At 40.4% G+C, this 20,382-nt stretch overlaps 1 protein-coding gene across 1 annotated transcript; it reads right to left on the bottom strand.

Annotated features, from left to right (window-relative positions):
• Positions 1 to 8,541: 8,541 nt before the first annotated feature.
• LOC141443358 (uncharacterized) lies at positions 8,542 to 14,811 on the bottom strand. The gene is made up of 5 exons (XM_074108597.1): positions 14,683 to 14,811; positions 13,429 to 13,908; positions 12,681 to 12,770; positions 11,105 to 11,258; positions 8,542 to 10,316 (listed from the first exon to the last, which is right to left on the bottom strand). The coding sequence occupies exons 1-5, from the start codon at positions 14,763 to 14,765 to the stop codon at positions 10,206 to 10,208; spliced, it is 918 nt and encodes a 305-aa protein (XP_073964698.1). The 5' UTR covers positions 14,766 to 14,811; the 3' UTR covers positions 8,542 to 10,205.
• Positions 14,812 to 20,382: the final 5,571 nt, after the last annotated feature.

Raw genomic sequence — 20,382 nt, 5'->3', positions numbered from 1 at the left:
ATACATTCGCTCGAAAAACATAACCCTCCTTCGGGCAGTCGGGTAAAAAGAATTATGCCAAAGTTCATGACGTAAGCTCAGTGGCTGTTATTTCGAGATTTTATCCCCATCCCGTGGGTATATCGGGATAAAAAGTAGCCTATATGTATTTCCAGATGCCCAGCTATCAACATTCAAAATTTCATCCAAATCCGTTCAGCCGTTTAAGCGAGAAGGAGTAACAAACACCCACCCATAAATAAAAAGAAAGAAAAGCCTTGAACAGAAAAGTTGCACTTTGATCCCTCTCGTCAGGGAGTAAAAGCTACTTTTCTGAATGAGGTGTGAAAAATAAATTTTTGGGCCATATTAATTTCGGTTCGGTCGGTGATGTGATGTCCAGTGGCCACTGTAATGGCACCACCCTAATGGCTAAACTTAGTTCCATCAGTGTTCAACAGATGGCGCCGACTGCAGATTAGATTGCGCTAACGTTTGGTCTGCCTAGGTACGTAAGTAAAATTTTCTAGTAATGTCATACCATGGATGTAAACTCATAGAAAATTTTTGTCGAGGGCTTCTTTACGTGGAGTTCCTTGGACTTAGTGACTCAACATGTGTAGGACAGTAGGGATGCAATATCGAACGAAGCCAAAAGTATCGATACATACCTTCTTAATATCGGAATCGAAATAAAAGTATCATATTGGTAATAGTTGGTTGGTATTAGTATCGAAACAAAAGTAGCGATGTGAGAGTATCGAATATTCATGAAGATCATAAACAAGGCCTGCCGGATCTTACAATTAGGGGCACTTACCACAAGTTATCTTAAGTCTACGATTAAGCTACTTATTGCGATGTCTACTTCTAAAACAAGTCAGATCTATGCTGTATTACACGGCAACAGAAAAAAACATTAAATAAAAAAAAAACCCGGCTGCCAAAACTAAAAGGAAGAAAATAAGTCTAGTGGTCTAGAACTCTGTTAAGTAGCTAATTTAAAGTTCAACAGTCGGGACCCATTTAAATCGTGACGCTCAAAAACTCTTAGTAATGGGTCCCGACTGTTGAACTTAAATTAGCTACTTAACAGAGTTCTAGACCACTAGGCTTATTTTCTTCCTTTTAGTTTTGGCAGTCGGGTTTTTTTGATTTTTTTAATTTAATGTTTTTACTAAATAACATAGTGTCAGAAATAAAAGGAAGACTATGTTTTCGTTGTGAAGACAGTAATGTGACTGTAAAATACGTAAAAACATTTTTTACATCATCGAACCATTGTATTCTGTTCGTTTGGATGTAATACTACCTTTAAAAAAAATATTCCAGATTGTAACCATGGGGCGGACGACTGTCGGACTTAAGCCGAGATGATAAAATAGTACATTATGTCTTAAGGGCGGTAAACAAGGAATTACGAACGAGAGTCTATTAGAAGCCCGAAGTCGAAGGCTTTAATGAGTCGATGTTCGTAATTGTAATTCTAGTACCGCCCGTGCGGCATACAATGTTGTTCATCACATTTGCGAGTAAAATTGTATATTTGTAAAAGAAAAACTAATATTTTTCAAAAATTGCCGATACCGCTGACTACGCTCTTGGCAGCGCCAGCCTCCGCGCCGCCCTCCCCCCCCCCCCAGCCTGACCATGCGCCCGCCGTGCTCCTGCACGCCAGCACGACCAGCACGCCATAGTAATTTGAATTGAATTTGAATAGTAAATTGATTATTCTTACAATGTCGTCAAGTGATAGTGAAAATTATGATGTCAAGCAAAGAGCAAAAGACATAATAACCAAGCATTGTTTCTTTAGAGTTTCTTAATGCTTGGTGTGAAAAGTTGTATGAGCCACTCGAGAGCAAAATTATTATCTTCTTGGGCTTTATACTAATTTAGCATTGCAACCTACAGATATGTTTTATTTACGGAAATCGTTGTGGATATGGGTTTAACTCAACTGTCTTGTTTTCATTGCCAGTGTACTGTCAAGCTCAAAAGTAGATGCGCAACTTTCGCGTGTAGCACGCTTCCGTATTAAGCTTACCAAAAGTTAGCAGCCCGTTCATCATTGTTATTTTTTATGTATTTTTTTTAGTTTAATAATTTCAAAGTTTACGCGGTAACAAGGGACAATTGACAACAATCGACCTAGTCTCAAACTAAGCAAAGCTTGTACGTACCATATGGATACAATAAGGCATCAGATAAACATACTTTATAAAGATAAAACACTTCAATGTCTTCAATGAACTTTGAATTGAAGTGAAATGTCGGGGCTATCCACCTTTTTTAGTAATAACCTCCTTCCGTCTTCCGTAGGTACCTACGGAAAAGAACCTATATAAAAGTGGATACTTATGTTAGAGCACCGACTGTACAGTTATAAACAGCTGCGCAGTCAATTACGCATTCAATTAAATTGAGGAACAAAAAAATATACTGATAGCATTATTATGGGGTCCCTTTGTTTCTCATACATTTTTTGTTCCGAATTTCGATGGTCAGAAATTGATATCCATATAATTTATAAACATAAACATCACTAGTCATAATTTTTGTTCAGTATAATGCTTATTAGCTCTAACACTAATGGCATATAAATTAAATTCTATAATCACCAAAGTCATAAATTTTTAACTATAACGTTCAAAGATCTAACGATTATTATTCAAAATAGTTTAAGCCATATATTTCACCGTACTAATGATTATTACTCATATCGTTTTAATGCCTAAAGTGTCTAGGTCTAAGATACCAAAATCCATAATATTGATAGGCATATAGATAATTACTCAGAAACATTTCCAGGCATACATTTGAAAGTGCTAATTCATTAACTACGACTTTAGACAATAGGTATGACTAATAGAAATTATGTTGAAAACAATTTGATTTGTGCGAGCGAGCGAAGCGAGCGAGCAAGACGGTTCGGAGCAGAAGCGACTCGGATAGGTAGGTTTAGAAGGCTAAGGCGGGAGCGAAGCGGAGCGTAGCTCCCGCCTTAGCCTTCGATGTTAGGTTTTTTTTTATAGCAGCCCGGATAATATTGCTTCACAAATGATTTTTGATCCTATAAAAATTGTTTGTTATGAACTTTTATTGTTATGCATACAACTACAGTTAGGTATACATTCGGTAGTTAAAATATTATGTATTTCATTTTTCTGATAAATAATTGAATTCATTCTTATAATTATTATGAGTGTTTTTATGGAATTTAACATTATGACGTTAAATGTTATGACTAACTTATCAGGTGACTATCAATCATTATGACCTGCGAAAAAAGACCTTATAACAATTATTATTAACTAGTTTATTGCCTTCAATATTATGGAATGGCATACTATATGGACATCGAATGTTTTGACCAACCAATTTTATGACTTGCAATAATTATGACCTGCGAAAATCGGAACTTCACTTTATAATGTTTAATGTTATGACTTAAGATAATATGACTTGCAAAAATTATGATGAATAACGTTATGGATTGTTAAAATCGGAGTTTAAATTTTATGGGAAACAATAGAGACCATTATTATAGAATACGTAGAATGCACTACTGGCGCAATCTAGCAGCCATAAACTCACTTTTGGCTCGAAATTCGAACTTGTGATTTTATTTTGCTTAATATACAAAATCTTATAACAAAAAATTTTACCGACTACAAAAAAACCATGCAAATAATTTTCTACCAGTCTGACTGAAGTCGGTGCCTCAGCACGAGCCAGCAGGAGTGGACCTTTAGTCATCTACCTCACGTACGCACTTTATATTGGGCTTCAACCACACTGCCCTCTCTTGCTGAGGCACGACCGACTTCAGACTGGTAGAAAATTATTTTCATGGTTATTTGTAGTCGGTTCAATTTTTTGTTATAAATTTGGTTTTTTTTCATGCCTTTTAACTGCAAATAATCTAAGTAAGATACAATAGTTTAATATTAACTGCTTTCAAGAGTGATTGCTTTTTCCGATGCAGACTAGAGTAGAGTTCATTATTGAGGAGTCCTGGTGCTTCACCACCGTTTTACCACATGCATTACGAGGAGCATAAATTTCTTAGCAACTGTGTCAAAGTAATTAAAATTCAACCCGTGAAATACTTGTTATCGAGTAGTAACTCCGATGGTCAACTGTGGTCTTCATCATCAGTTCCACTTCACTAAGTGATGATTTTCAATAGCAAATAGACGAGTTACAACTAAATTATCCAATTTACTAGAAGGTGTCTACAACATTTGAAGAGTTCCCTCGATTTCCTTAAGATCCAATCATCGCATCCTGCTTTGGTGCTTATGGGACCTAATTGAAGACATTCACGCAAACGCAAAAAATATTTTTCAAATCGGTTCATAAATGACGGAGTTCTGAGGTAACAAACATAAAAAAAAATACAACCGAATAACCGCCTTTTTTGAAGTCGATTAAAACAGCGCCATCTAGAGGCGAGAGGCAATACTAGTGTGACAGGGTATAACTGCCCTAATTGCTACCTACTTAGTTCTATCAAAGTTCAAGAGAGGGCGTAAGCAGCAGATTAGAGCGTGCTAACGTTTGGTCTGTATAATATATACGTAAGTAGAATATGTGTTATAAATTGTTGCTAATTTGCGGCGATTATCGCCCAATGTGCATCGTGACAAATTTATAAAATTTTTGACGAGAGCTTCATTATCTTTACGAAGTTCCTTATTATCGTGATGTGTGATGAAGTTGGAATTGAAGCGAAGACTATATGATTTAATAGTGTTATTGTTGTGTGTGGCGTCACTTTTTACTGCCCCGACTGCCCGACTGCCCGAAGGTTATGTTTCTCGAGCGTATGTATGTATGTAAATGTAAGTATGTATGTATGTATGTATGTATGTGGGTATGTATGTCCATTTCTTTGGTCCTCGCATGGCAATATAATGACTGTTATTATTATAAGTTCATAAATTACTTACTCTTTTTTTTTAATAATTCTCCTGAACTATAGATTATAGATATGATGAGTTTAACACAAAAAAATCGGTTAAGATTAAAAAAAAAGGTTTTTTTCATTTTCTCCAAAACTTGTGGCATTTAAGGGTCAATGGTGAAATAGCATCTTATATCTGGGCAAATAAATCTGCAAAGCGGTGATAAATTTGATGCTGGGGCCGATTACCTTTACCCTACCCCGCTATGTGCCTCTCCTCAACCGTAGTCTGGGCAGCTCGAATAGCATCCTGAGCTTGTTAGCCCACCGCTGGGACTCACCGCTGCTGCAACGATACGTGCAGCTACACGCGCCTGTACCGCCGATGTCCAGGCGTCTTTAGTTTTATTCATTTGTAATTAATTATAAATAATAACCATAGCGATAAGATTATAATTGTAAATAACACGATGGATTCAAAAGTCCGCAATAAGTAAATGATTCGTATTTGTATAGGTTAGTGATGGCTGACTCGAGTTAACTCGAGTTGGGCTTAACTCGAATCAACTCGAGTTGAATTCTCTCAAACTCGAGTCAAAAATATATAAATAAATGATTCGATCTCAAACAATAATTTCCTTTTTTTACTTTAGTTAGTGTAACTCTCCCAATACATTATAAATAAATAATATAAAAAATGAAAGAATTGAAACATAAAAATATCGATATTATACAAGATAAAATATATAACAAGATTTTATATTGTACGTCCGAATGGACAAACTGTTGAGACTTATAACCTTTTGTAAACACCCTATAATGTACACAGTTATAATTATAACAATAAAGTTTGTTTCTATTTCTACCTGTTAATTCAGAGAGCATCAGTTTTTAACGTGAGTTGTTAAAGATGTACAACTCCGTACAAAAAATTCTCTATAGCAAGTAAATATTTTTTACTATTTTGGCATTTTCGTGGCATGGCGAAGATTTTTTTTGTATGTAACCCAGTGTAGTCAAACGTTAGCACGATTTATTCTACAACCAACGCCATCTATAGGTCGCCTTCGCAGTTAATTCTTCTATTCAGATTCTACACCTTATAATATTGTTACCATGGACAAACATCTACGCCCGTATGTAATAAATAGAAACAACACAAGCAAATAAAATAGTTATTTATGTGGCTGGTGCATAATGAGAGGCATTAAAGTACGAGTGTGGTTTTATGAAACGAGCCGAAGGCGAGTTTCATAATAAGATCACACGAGTGTTTTAATGCCTAATTATGTATAGCCGCATACACAACTTTATCTTCATGCATATCATAAGTTTTCTATAATATGTTCAGATATGGCCTTTATTTTGACTTTGACTTTGACTTTGACTTCGCATAATAATTATTATCTACATGCATGTCAAAAGTTTTCTACAATATGTAGGTACAGATATACATTGTTAAAAAAAGTATTACTTACCGATACTTTAATGTAAACATTAAGATGCACTGTACTTTAATGTGAACATTAAGATGCACCCGCAGATACCAGGTTTCTTAATAAAAGACATTTGATAGTCTTTTCTGAACATATAATAGGGAAGTTATGATATGCATGTAGATAAATATCTTTATTAATCACAATAATATTTTGAACTTTACAAACCAGTCTTATAACCTCCTGACGCCAAGTAAGTGTTCTTTATATTACTGTAATTTGAACATCAAAACTCTATCAAACATAAATGACATAAAGTTTGATGTTCATAAAGCAAAAAATTTACTCGGGCTTCCAGAGGAATATTTGAATTTTTTAAACAATTTAAAATGTAATAAGTAAAATAGAGCTAGAAAACAGTGCTACGTACGGTAGATAGGTACCTACCTACTTTCCTAGCGGCGATCTATCATTTTTAAGTTTTACTATATAGCTAGGTATTTTATTAGATTAAGGTCGTCTTGTAGTCTTTTTTAAATCTCGATTTAAGGCTTAAACTGACAGTCCTTGTATGGATCTGACAGGACTTAAGACCACTTAAACCTAGATTAAAAAGCCTGCAAGTGGACGTTAGTCTTTATTATTAGGTTCTTAAATACCCCCGTATATAGTAGTGGCGTAGAGTAACTGGAGCGGGGGGGGGTCCGCACGGGGCGGCACATTTAGGGGGCGGCAAAATACCATTAAAAATTAATGGTGCATGTGAAGTTCCCAATCCGCACTGGGCGCGCGAGGGAACTACGGCCCAAGTGTTCTCATTCTGAGAGGACTGTTCCCAGCACTGGGACGTGTATCGGCTGGAATGATGATGATAATTCCATAAGAAAAAAAATGTCGCACCAACGATTCGGACCCATTAGAAAAAGCAGCCTAAATAAGAGGGCGGCAATAGTAAATTGTTCAACGAGGGACTAAAACAAGCCATAATGACACGAGATGTTTAGCCACCCAAACAGAGCGAGGGTGGCTATAGTTCGAGTGGCATTGTGGTTGTTTAGTCTCGCGTTAAATACTACTTTTCACTTTAAATGCGAGGAAAAAAACAATGTTTTGTGAACAAAACATTTGAAATAGGGATGCACATAAAAAAAACATCGATGTTTTTTTTCGAATGCAATGCATTGTAAAGTAGCATCGATGTTATATCGATGTTTCAAAAAACACATCGATTGTTTTTTCCATAGACATGTTTAAGGTTTTTTCAAAGTGACTTTTTTTATAAATTCATCTATATTACTCGTGCAGTGTAGGTACCAACTTTGACACCGCACTGGACTGGGTCGATGTTGGTAAAGAGACTTGCTATGTATATTCATACAGTGTAGCTCTACAAACTTCGTTCGACGTTCGACCCAGTGCAGTGTCGTGTCGTATCGTTGCTCGTGTGAAAACGCTCTAACGTTTACTTATAGACCTACGGCTACAAAGTTATCTGACCCGGTGATGAATGTGGAACTACAAACGTCAATCATAGAAAAATGTCAGGTTAGCATTGCCAAGATGCGATCACAGCGCCGCCGCCACCGGGTCAGATAACTTTGTAGGTCTATAATTGTAATTATTACGTTCCGATTCACGAAACTAATTTGCATTTTCGTTTCGATGCATCGATTAAAAAACATCGATATTTATTCGATGTTGAGGTAATAACAATTCATCGGTTCAATACGATACATCGTTAATAAACATCGAGTGTTTAAAATACATCGATGTATATCGTCCACCTCAAATTTGAAAAATTACAATATAAAAAGTAATATTCGAAACGATCAGAGACCAGTAAGTAAGCCATCCTGGACGAGTAGAAGTTTGATCAATGATACGAGGCCAGGATGGCGATTGCTGGTCGAAGCTTGTATAGGTAGTGATTTTCTCAAAAATAAAACAAAAAGTTGTTTCCACTTGATAAATTTCTCATAACAATTCATATACTTCTCTACTCTTTGGATTTGGGCAGCAGCAAGTTGTTTTTTGCTAATTCGGCCTCCGCTTTTATATCAGGTGTGCCGCCCATATCAATATCAGAATCTTCAGATCTCATACTTGGGCATGGGCAATTCACTTCACAAAACGATCGTAATTAACGAAATTCCCGCTTATTTTACTTTTTCTAAGTTTTATTTTTTTACTTTTTAAGTCGCAAGATCAATCATAGAATAGAATAGAAATATGTTTATTCAGCCAACACATCATGACAAAAAAGAGAAAACACATTTACAAAATTATAAAGATTACAAGAACAAACAAATAATGATGTGAAGCCGAAATGGTCTCCACTCAGCGGTGCACGACTAGCGTTGTCAACGGCGCTGGTTTTCTGCGGAGCCAGCGAGGTGTGCGGGACAGCATACTGCGCGACTGAGGGCTATCGTTTTTTGTCTCACTAGATGGCGCACTGTTGCGTGAGGTTTTTAAGTGTGGCTTTCAGAGTTTGTTATTACGGGCGTTAAAACAAAGTTTAGATTAAAATCATATTTAAAACACTTTAAAACCGTACCATAAAAATATCCAGCAAACACAGTGTTGCTTAGTCCCGTTTTGTTCGGAAAAAAAGGGAGGACAAAAGTTTCCGAAAGACAAAACTGTCTCAAAACACAGACATTCATTGCCCCGTAATGCATAATTGCCATAATTAGTTTCAGGTTATGCAAAATATTCACAAAAAAAATCTTATTATAAATAAACCCGCGTAGCTCATCCAAAAACTATGAGATTTGACATTTCGGAGACCTCACGCTACACTAGCGCCTCTAGCGGCGAATTCATTCGCGATAGCCCTCCTTGCGTCAGGCGAGTAATAATAATACCAACCAATAATCATATTACCAACTCAGGCAGTCGCGTGAGCAGAGCGGCGGCGCGTAGTGTGCGTGTTGCGGCAGCCGCCGAGTCGCGTGCTCCTGAGAGGAAGGGCTACGAAATAGCCCGAAACATGTCGAGCTAAGCTCGGTTTAAGACGTGAGTTATCCGTTACAATATCATTAAGGCCCACTTGCAGTAAACACATAAATCTCGAGTTAGCGTTAAGCTCAGTTTAGTAGTGTCAAATTGTATGGAACTGTCAAGCTTAAGCCTGGATTAACTACTAAATCTAGATTTACTTTTTCCTGCATGACGGCCTTAATTTCGTATTTTGTACGGAATATTCCAAGTTTAGGTATATTTTATATATACTGAACCGTTATAGTTTTCCTTGTAAGTTTGATACACTTACTACCCCTACCATCCAGATTTTTTTCAAATTTTGGGGGGACGCTCGATTTTAATAAAAATTTGCACTTTAAAGTTGAATATTTTGCAAACAAATCAATGAATCGAAAAATCGTTTTAGCAACCCCCTAATGGTTTTATCCAACGATACCCCACACTACAAGATTGGATGAGAAAAAAAAACACCCCCATTTTACGTCTATGGGAAGTACTATAATTTTTTTTGTTTTTTTTTTGTACCATTTTGTCGGCATAGTTTACATATATATCCGTGCAAAATTACAGCTCTCTAGCATTGATGGTCCCTAAGCAAAGTCGCGGACGGACAGACATGACGATTTATAAGGGTTCCGTTTTTGCCATTTTGGCTACGGAACCCTAAAAAGCGGATGTTGTTGACTTTGCTTCTATAGATATGACTCATATGCTTTTTCTATTTTTGTCTTAACCCGCGTTAGAGTCTGAGAGATATTTGAGAGATATGATAGATATTTATTATTATAACTATCCGAAACATTTGCTACGAAACGAAATTCTATCAAAATTTCTGTCTGCAAATAAGGGAACATCCGGAAAACCATCATCCATGGATGCTTTCAAAGACCAAGGGTCTATTTCTTGCGCTCCCGCTTCCGAAGAATCTGCTCGCTCCAGTCTTTGACCAGCTCTGGGTCGTGGAACTGCTTTGGTTTCCCGGTCTTCGGGTTGATGGGGACTTTGCCCTGAAAACAGATTAAGAAAGCTCCAACTAGAGAAGATCTAGTGTAGTAACTTCCCAACCAAGGGGGCACGCCCCTAGGGGGCGTAGGGAAATGTTAGGGGGGGGGTAATAGCACATCTAGGTAGTAGTGCTGCGTAAGTAAATTAACTGTTCCAAACTTAACTTAAGGCATGTTAATATTATTTTTGGTTCGGGGAGGCTCGGCGAAATAAAGGTTGGGAAACCCTGACCTAGCGAATAATGTTTTTGGGTCGATCAACTTTTCCCTGCACCGTGTTGCCATGGTTACGTGCCCTGGACAACTCTTTAAAACCAATAAAAAAAAAAAACTCTCTTACTGTTCTGATTCGCCAACATTCCCACATCGTCACTGCGGCGTGAGGACAGTCTTGGCCAGCGTTGCGCCGTGTTTCCTCACCATATGTTTGTTACAGTTGGACCAGTTCGCGATCTCCATGCTGCAGAGGTGACAGACAGACATAGGACGGGCCCCGTGAGCTGGCGTTGGCAGAAGGATTAGTTGCTGTTGCTGATTAGTTGTTGTTGGCCTGTCGCTGGACCAGAACGGGCCCAGACGTGGGCAGCTGGGCAGCAAGTCTCAGTCAGGCATTGGGGCCAATAGTGGGCGTACTGAGCCCAATTGTTGATAGCTCAGGCCCAGGCAGCGAGGGAAGTGTTGCCCCAGCAGTAGGCCGCAGATTGGGCCTTGCCCACTGCTAGGCTAGTGGAACCAGAAGTGGGCGCACTGGGCACAGCAGTGGGCATTGTGGAAAAGTGTCGGCAGCGTACCTGCGGCGTGAGGACAGTCTTGGCCAGCGTTGCGCCGTGTTTCCTTAGCATATGTTTGTTACAGTTGGACCAGTTCGCGAAGTCCTTGCTGCAGACGTGACAGACATACGGACGGGCCCCCGTGTGCAAGCGCTGGTGGGTTTTGAACACGCTGCTGTGGGAGAATTGGTAATGATTTACAGCCTTATTCATAAAAAATCCTTAATTGAGGTTCTATCGGTCTGTTACTTAGCAGACTGATTAAGCTTGTTAGACGGTTGTCAAGAAGTATGATTCATAAACGCTTGCTAGCTGTCTGCTAGTTGTTGAGCTGCTGATAGACGGATTAGACGCGTTATGTTGGCAATCTTGACAAATCAAAGACAAAAAATGGCCTCATCGATAATTAGAAAAATAAAATTGACAGCAGTGACAGCAAATTAGCAGGAAAAAAAAGCGAGATGTTTGTTTTCCCGCCATTTCCGATCCGCATGTTTTATGATTAAGTGCAAAAAGCCGTAATTAAGTTAATCATCCTAATTTTATTTTTTTCATATTTTATTGTTAGTAAAGTAGCAGTAATTTTAGAGTATTTTTAAATACAAATTCCTGAAAATAAATTTTCCTGTTTTTTTTTTTAATCTTCGCGTAACTTCACCCTTCACTAAAAATATCCTCGGTATGGTTTTTTGCTCTTGTCAAAGTCAGCTGTTCAAACTTGTGGCGGCCATTTTGTGACTCAGCAGGGAGATAAAGGAGGGTCTACGGTCCTTTAACTTTAGCAGAGCCTTGATCGACTGATTAAACGCTAACAGACGTTTATGAATCACGTTTTTTAGCATCGGGCCTTCAAGGAGCCTTCAAGGAGGCTCAAACTTTTTATGAATAAGGCTGTTAGTGTTTCTTATAACCAGGGGTCTGACGAGGGGGGGGGGCGCGGGCCGTGCCTTAACCCGTCGCTTAACTACACACAAAAAAGACTTTCCGTTGCAGATTCCAAAGAAAACTTTAGCCGCTACACTTATTTTTTCACATTAATAAATTGATACCTTGTACTGTTTGTATTATTTATTTCGTAATCCATCCCTATTCCCTCAGAAATTTTCCATAACTAGTGAAAAACTTCAGTGATCATAATAAACAATGAGCCGGAAGATTGAACTTTTGCAGGTGGTAGGACCTTGTGCAAGGTCCGCCCGGATTGCTACCACCATCTTGCTCGCTAATCCTGCCGTGAAGCAGCAGTGCTTGCATTGTTGTGTTTCGGCGTGGAAGAGTAAGACAGCCGGTGAAAACTTGAAATTACTGGCACTTGAGGTATCCCATCTTAGGCCTCTAGGTTGGCAACGCATCTGCAATCCCCCTGGTGTTGCAGGTGTCTATAGGCGGTGGTAATCTCTTACCATCAGGTGGCCCACTTGCTCGATTGCCATACAGTCGAATAAAAAAAAAAAAAAAAAAAAACTAGTCTCACAAAAATCTTAGTTATGGTCACTCTATTGAAAGGGACTGTTGATCTGCAAGTGCTCGGTCCCGTTTAGGTAGTACGTCCATGGGGTGACCTCAACTCTGCTGGCACTACCTACAGCATACTTACCTGTGTCTGAAACTCTTGTCACAATGTTGGCACGCGTACCGCATGACATCAGAATGGCACGCCATGTGTCCTCTCAGCTGATACTTTAGCCTGAAAACAAAATGTCACCAATCAACTAAAGATCTGATCCTCTTCAAAGATCTATCAAAGAGACTCAGAGATACCACAGGAGACCGAAGAGCTGGCAGTTTGCTCGCTCAACGCATCCACGCTCCACCGAGGAAATGCTGCCAGCATCTTTGGTACCATGCCGCAGGGTCCATTTTTATTAGGGTTCCGTAGCCAAAATGGCAAAAACGGAACCCTTATAGTTTCGCCATGTCTGTCTGTCTGTCCGTCCGCGGCTTTGCGCAGGGACTATCAATGCTAGAAAGCTGTAATTTTGCACGAATATATATGTAAAGTATGCCGACAAATGGTAGAATAAAAAGTCAGCCAAGTTTGCAGGTGGGTAGGACCTTGTGCAAGGTCCGCCCGGATTGCTACTACCATCTTGCTCGCTAATCCTGCCGTGAAGCAGCAGTACGTGCTTGCACTGTTGTGTTTCGGCCTCTAGGTTGGCAACGCATCTGCAATCCCCCTGGTGTTGCAGGTGTCTATGGGCGGTGGTGATCTCTTACCATCAGGAGACCCACTTGCTCGTTTGCCATCCAGTCGAAAAAAAAAACGTATACGTGTCACTGGCATAGAAGTTCCGATCGTTGCCGAGGCCGAACGTGTTAAAAAAAAATCAAAGTTTTATACTAACTTGAAACTCTTGTGACACACGTCGCATTCAAAATTCCTCTCCGAAGAATGCGTTCTGACATGTTTCTTCAACCTTGTCATAGTCAAAAACCCCTTCTTACAAATCTTACACACCACAGGTTCCGGATTATCATGTATTATTCTATGAGCTTTCAATGTATCCTTGGTAAAAAATGCTTTACCACATCTATCGCAAACATGATCCCTTTGTCTATCCGTGTGCAAGAGCTTATGAGCTCTTAAACCGTTCAGACTTTTTGTCACTTTCTGACATATATTGCAAGTCAAGTCTTGTTCGGTGATTTTTCTCTTGGGCGTTCTGGTGTTGGGTTTTTTATAGGCGTCCACGTGGGATTTGAGTGCTGATGGTGAGATGAAGGATTCGCCGCATGTTTCGCACTGATTGTGCTGGTGTTTTAATATGTGGAGGATTATTTGGTTGGCTTCGTTGTATTTGAAATTACAGTATTGGCAGTAGTACCTGGAATTAGAAACAAAAAGGAAATCAAAATTTATTCAAAGTCAAAGTCAAAATATCTTTATTCAATTTAGGCTATAACAAGCACTTATGAATGTCAAAAAAAAAACTACCACCGGTTCGGAAAAACCTCTGTTGAGAGGAATCCGGCAAGAAACTCAACGAGGTATATTTTTAGGTAAAATTATTAAATTAATTAGTTTTTAGAATATATCATGCCGCATACAGACTCACGCCGAGAACCCCCGAGAACACCCGAGAAGCGTGAATGTGATCGCTTTCTCGCCGTCTCGTTCTCGCGCTCGCCTGTTTTCCGATCGGTGTCGGTATTTTCAAAGGGTTTCTCGGGCGAGACACGAGAACGGTATTACATTCTTGTTCGGTCTCAGTGCGACCGTGGACTTAATTGTGTGTTGTCGATGTTGTCGTGTTTACAAGTGTAATTCAGTGCTATAAAATGTGGAGTAACGCATTAGAATTAAAGTTCATAGAACATTTTCATTCAGAGCCTATTTTATGGGATGCAAGCCGCTGCACTGTCGTCCATTCCGGATAACGATCGAGAATGCGAATGAGAAGGTCGCATTAGTGTAGATGCCTTCTCGGTTCTCGCACAATTTCTCGGCAAGACTTCTCGCCGAGACTTCTCGCGTGAGTCTGTAGGCGCTATTAGAATAATTTAACAAAATGACATGTAATAATGATATTACCAATAAAAGAGTATGAGTATGAAACTGAAAAATGAAAATGAAGAAAATTTAAAAAATAACAACCTACTTTAAACTCGGTTTATGCTCTCTGACGTGGTGTACGAACTCGCGGAAAGTGTCCACCGTCTCTGGACACTCCGAACATTGCATCGCAAAACACTTTCGATGCACCTCCTTAAATGTAGAGAAAACTATGATTGTTTTTTTAGTCTTTTTACCCCCTTATTCATAAACGTCAATCAAACCTATTTTAGTTAAAATGCCGCTAAAATTCGTTTGTCCTTATCTGTCACTTCGACATTTGTATTTGTTAGAAAGGGACAAAGCATTTGTTAGTTAACATAGGCTTGTTAAGTTTTATGAATAAGGGGGTTAGTCTTTTTGTTTTAAGTAAAGGAAAAAGCAAGGTGAAATGTGTGGTGCATGGGAGAAATTTGTGTCTATAGACTCCTGTCCAGCGGTGGTGTAGGGGTTATAGCACGCAGCACGGAATGCTGAGAACCTGGGTTCGATTCTTAGCGCTGGTCTCTTTTTCTGGGTTTTTCTGTGCATCCATGTTTCAGTTTGTATTTTTGTATAGAAAATGTTCAATTGTCTACGTACATACCATAGGACTTTTATTTATTGATTTTTTACTAGCTGTTGCCCACGATTCCGTCCGCGCAGAACTCGTATACCGCGGGAACTATGCAATTTTCCTTGATAAAAACTATCCTGTGTCCATTCCAGGGACTCAAACTATCTGTACAACTAATTTCATCTGAATTGGTTCAAAATACCTTAGTCTCATAAGTAATACTATAACTTCAAAACACTTGATTTCATGGCAAAACAACTGTTTACGCAAAACGTAACATCGTAGGTCGGGTCGTGTAGAAGTCACTTTACGGGAATGTGTGATGGACCCTTAAATCATTTTTATTGTTTTTGACAGCCTATGTATGTCAATGGACCGGTCAGTCATTCGACCGGCAGTCATTCAAAAGCACTGAGAGGCGTTGGACGTCTATAACGGTCTCGGGGTCAGAGCGGAGCTCTCAGTGTCAAGTTTGTGTCATTAAAGGTAATCTAAGATCATCTGAATCATATTTATAGATATAAACAGTTGTACGGTATCAGTAACGCGAAATATAGTGGTGAACGTAATCGCAGTTTGATTTCATCGTCATAACCTCAACCCTTCACACGACACCGGCGGCAGCTAGCTACAGGAGGCGGCAGCTGTCCAGACCGATCCCAGGGGCTCGGGAGAGGGTCTGCCTTCACATCGGCATCATCAGCGACGACCAAGGCGCGGCCTGCACATCGAACCCGCGAGGCCAGCGGTTTGGTCTAAGTATTAACGTCAGCGGCGCAGGGTGCGCACGCACATCACATCAAATTCAACCCACCGGCAGTTCTCAGGGCGAGAATTGCCAACATTTTTGGTGGAACCCATGAGAGGGAGCAGAACGTTAGAAGAACGTTAGAGAAGAATCAGCACGATAACGTACGTCGCAGGGCGCGTGTACTTCATTATCATCCCGGCACGGCGGGCGCCGCGCGCGCATTCTTCACATCATATTATCATAATATTAATTAATTAATATTAAGACTTTAAATTCAGTGCGCGCTAAGTCATTTTCGCAGTGAGTGAAAGTGCGGTTTAAATAGTGCAATAGGTATTGACACTCGAAATATTCATCATTGGAAGAAATTTCGCCGCCATCTTGTTGCGAGTAGCAAACAAGCAAGCAAGTCATCACACAAATCAACGGAGAACGGACGGAACTCGGCAAGTCAATCTCATTCTCATTCATTCATTCACTCATTCATTTATTCACACACAGACTTTTAATGTTTTATATAATTGTCATTCACTTCATTCCGATCAATTCGGACAACTTGCGAGTTGCATTATCTATGGTCAGATGAGCGCATAACTGACTCATTCATTCGTTCATTTGTGGCAAATGTCATTTATTTATCAACATAATCAACAATCGTTATCTGTTAATCAATAACTAACCTATCATTATCACGTTATCAGTTAATCATTACGGCATAAGTAAACAGATGTTGTTTTAGTGAGGTTTAAGTTTAAATACAGTTGTGTTTAATTTGATCAAACAGTGAGTTATTGTTGTGCGCGTCGATTGTTGTTAAGTTAACTTTTAGGTAGGTAGTTTAATATAAGTGTAGCTCACAGGGTGTGACTATTGTTATTCAGTTTAAGCATTTATCGTTCGTCATTGAATTAAGAGGTTATTTACTTGATTTAAACACATCAAGTAGTTCATTCATTTAAGTCAATATGCCTCCTAAAATTCATGCCAAGATTCAATTTATGTCGAAATATCGCATGTTGACAGATTTCGCTAGTACAATAAGCGAAGCCCAAGGTACATCAGCGGTGGCAGTAGCCAAACGTAATTTCGGTTCATATTATAATCAGTTCGTACTAGCATACGAGGCGTTGCTTGGTCTTTCGTCAGAGGAGATTCCTGAGGGAGAAATGGAACAAATTCACACACAGGTTTAGTGAAATCAATAAGTTACTTGTCAGGTTGGAGCAGGCATCGGAGCGCGGGGGGTCCGCAGACGAGCCTAGGATACGTCATCATAGCCAGGTAATGGCAAAGTTGCCTTCCATTGAAACTGCCTAAGTTTAGCGGCAGGCCAATGGAGTGGATGTCATTTTTTGATCTCTTTCAATCCTTGGTCCATTTCACGCGGACATTTCAGATTCGGAAAAGCATTTTTATTTGCGGGCGTCACTGTCGGGTGAGGCCTTCGCTTATACGACAGCTTACCAATGGATGGTCAAAATTATTCAGTGGCACTGAAATTGCTCACAGATAGGTATCAGAACCACAGGATGCTGGTAGATACATACTTGTCACAGATCACCAACCTACCGGTCATTAACAATGTTGAAGGTTAAGGTCAGATTTCTATGATCCTCTCCGAGAGTCTATTCAGGCACTGGAAAAGCTTAAACAACCAATTAACGAATGGTCATATTTAATTGTGTTTTTAATCATACAGAAGCTGCCAACATTGATCAGGTCAGCATTCGAACAGCGGTATGGACGTGTCATCAGGTCTACCAGTGTTCATCAACTGCTCGAATACTCGACGAGCAATGGCAGGGTGGCAACTCGCCGTGTCACCAGCACCGGAAAGCGGCTTCAGGGAGAAGCTACCACCGGCCACCACCACGACGAGGACGGCAGGTGCGTCCACCTCGGGGGCCACGTGGCAGGCCAGCATGTGGAGTGCATAAAGTTCATCAGGTGAATTCTTATTTCATTCATGTTCAATTTTGTAGCGGTGACCACTCATTATATAAATTGTGTAGACTTTCTAAGTATGTCACCAGTAGCACGCAAGGCGTGGGCGAAAACGTAGCGGTCACTGTTTAAGTGCTTGAGGTTGCACTATGCTAGGGACTGCAGTCAACGGAATGGTGTCTGCACTGCAAGTTCTCCTGAGCACAATTCAACTCATTTGTAATGCACAGGGGCAGCTCCTAAGGCTAGGGAATCGCCTGAAAGGGACCAACCTGTGGTGTCAACATTAGGCCACGGTAGGCAATCGCCCAAGCGTCAGTCACCGGGCAGGCAACCCCAGCATCAAGCACAAGGCGTGGGCCAGGGTGGCTACCCACTTGTGTGTGCACCTCAACCGAGCCAGGGCGGCCACTCAGATGTACCAGTGACTCAACCACTGTACCAGGAAGTTCCATCAGCTCAGGCGATGGCAGCTTACCGGCCAAGGCCTCCGGTAGGGGCAGGGCACAGTGGGCTCAGTCTTAATCAGGCACTAAGGTATGGGCAGCGGGTTCAGCCCCATTCCTCCACAATCCCCACCATCTCCTCAATGAGATGCTACCACTGTTGGGTGTGACACAGTCTTACCAGTCACCATTTGTCCCACAGCGGTAGTAATGGTGAAATTCAGGTGATGGCAATTATTTTAAGGTTAGGGCCTTACTCGACACCGGGGCGAGTGTCTCAGTAATTAAAACAGTCAATAGTTCAAAAGTTAAAATTACACCAACAGTCTAATGGTAATAATATTTATGGAATTGGTCAGCAAAGGGTAAAGGGTACCTGGTTCAATAGTTCAAATTAATAATCAAACCTGTAGGTTAAACAGGTACCCATCATTAGTACAATAGCTTCAGTCATGTATTCCACTAACGGGAAACATTCCATCATATGACACTCAGCTCAAAGATCAATTACGGTTGTCACATATCATATTAGCTGATGGCAAGTTTGACAAAGCCTCAGATGTGGACATCATTTTAGGTACTGACATATTAAATTATGTACTCGATGGTTCAAAGATTTCCACTCACGTTCCAGGAATAGCAGCCTACGGGACATGCTTTGGGCATGTCATCATGGGTTCATTGACCTCGACTCACCAGTCAGCGGTGACGTCATCACAGTCAGCGGGTACGTCCGTGGAGGACTACGGCCTGCACGTCACTAGACTCGAGGAGGTGCTCGAGCGGTTTTGGAAGGTCGAGGAGCCGCCTTCGAAGCCTGCAGTTCATCCAGATCACATGGAATGCGAAAGGTTGTACATTTCCACTACTCAACGTCTGCCTGACGGCAAATACATAGTCAGGTTACCGTTACTTTCAACACGGTCATCATTAGGCGAATCAAGGTCGCTTGCAATGAAAAGGTTGCGAGCTTTGGAGAGAAAAAATGGCTAAGGACGCACTTTTCGCCTCCAAGTATAAAGATTTCATGAGAGAGTATGAAACTCTCGGTCATATGTCAAAATCGGATTTTCAATTTAACTCAGAACATTTTGTCATACCGCATCACGGTATATTCAAACGAGGCACAGATAAAATCAGAGTTGTATTCGACGGATCAGGGCGATCGTCCACAGGTGTGTCACTCAATCAATGCCTTCACTCTGGGCAACCTCTTCAAAATGATATCACTAAAATCATTTTAAATTTTCGACGTCATCAAGTGGTATTCACTACTGACATCAAAATGATGTTTCGTCAAACATTTGTTCACCCAGATGATAGGAAATATCAATTAATCCTCTGGAGGGAGGATCCGTCACACGATGTTCAGGTATATGAATTAAATACTAATACCTACGGGCTGAGGTCAAGTCCATTCATAGCTATACGGACGGTGTTGCTACTAGCGGACGATTGGGAGGTGTCGCATCCGAATTCACACGCAGCACACGTCATGCGACGAGATATCTTCGTTGATGATATCCTCACAGGAGCAGACTCAGTAGCAGAGGCTCAACAGCTCAAGCAAGAGCTCATAGCGCTAACCGGGAGCGCAGGTTATGAGTTACGTAAATGGTCGTCCAATAGTAGGGAGCTATTGCGTGACTTACCGGAGGAGTATTGCGAGCTGCCACACTCATTTGATACTGAGGATAAAAGTTTCATCAAGGTATTAGGTGTTCAATGGGATCCAGTGTCAGATCAATGGCATATCAAATCAACGTGCCACTTGGTCACCCTCCTACGAAACGTAGCGTGCTCAGTACAATCGCACGTTTGTACGACCCGTGTGGTTATTGCGCACCAGTCATATTTCGATTCAAAGTATTCTTACAGTCATTATTCTCGGATGGGCTCAACTGGGACGAGCCGATAATCAAAATCAAATCAATCAGTGGGACGAACTTACGCAGGATCTCAATCATTTGTCTCATTTACAGATTCCTCGGTGTGTCTCACTACCGAGCGCCGTTTCATACTCATTGCACGGTTTCGGCGACGCCTCGG

This window comes from Choristoneura fumiferana, chromosome 27, assembly GCF_025370935.1.
Source record: "Choristoneura fumiferana chromosome 27, NRCan_CFum_1, whole genome shotgun sequence".
Lineage (NCBI taxonomy): Eukaryota > Metazoa > Arthropoda > Insecta > Lepidoptera > Tortricidae > Choristoneura > Choristoneura fumiferana.
This window is presented reverse-complemented; position numbering and strand designations above follow the sequence as displayed.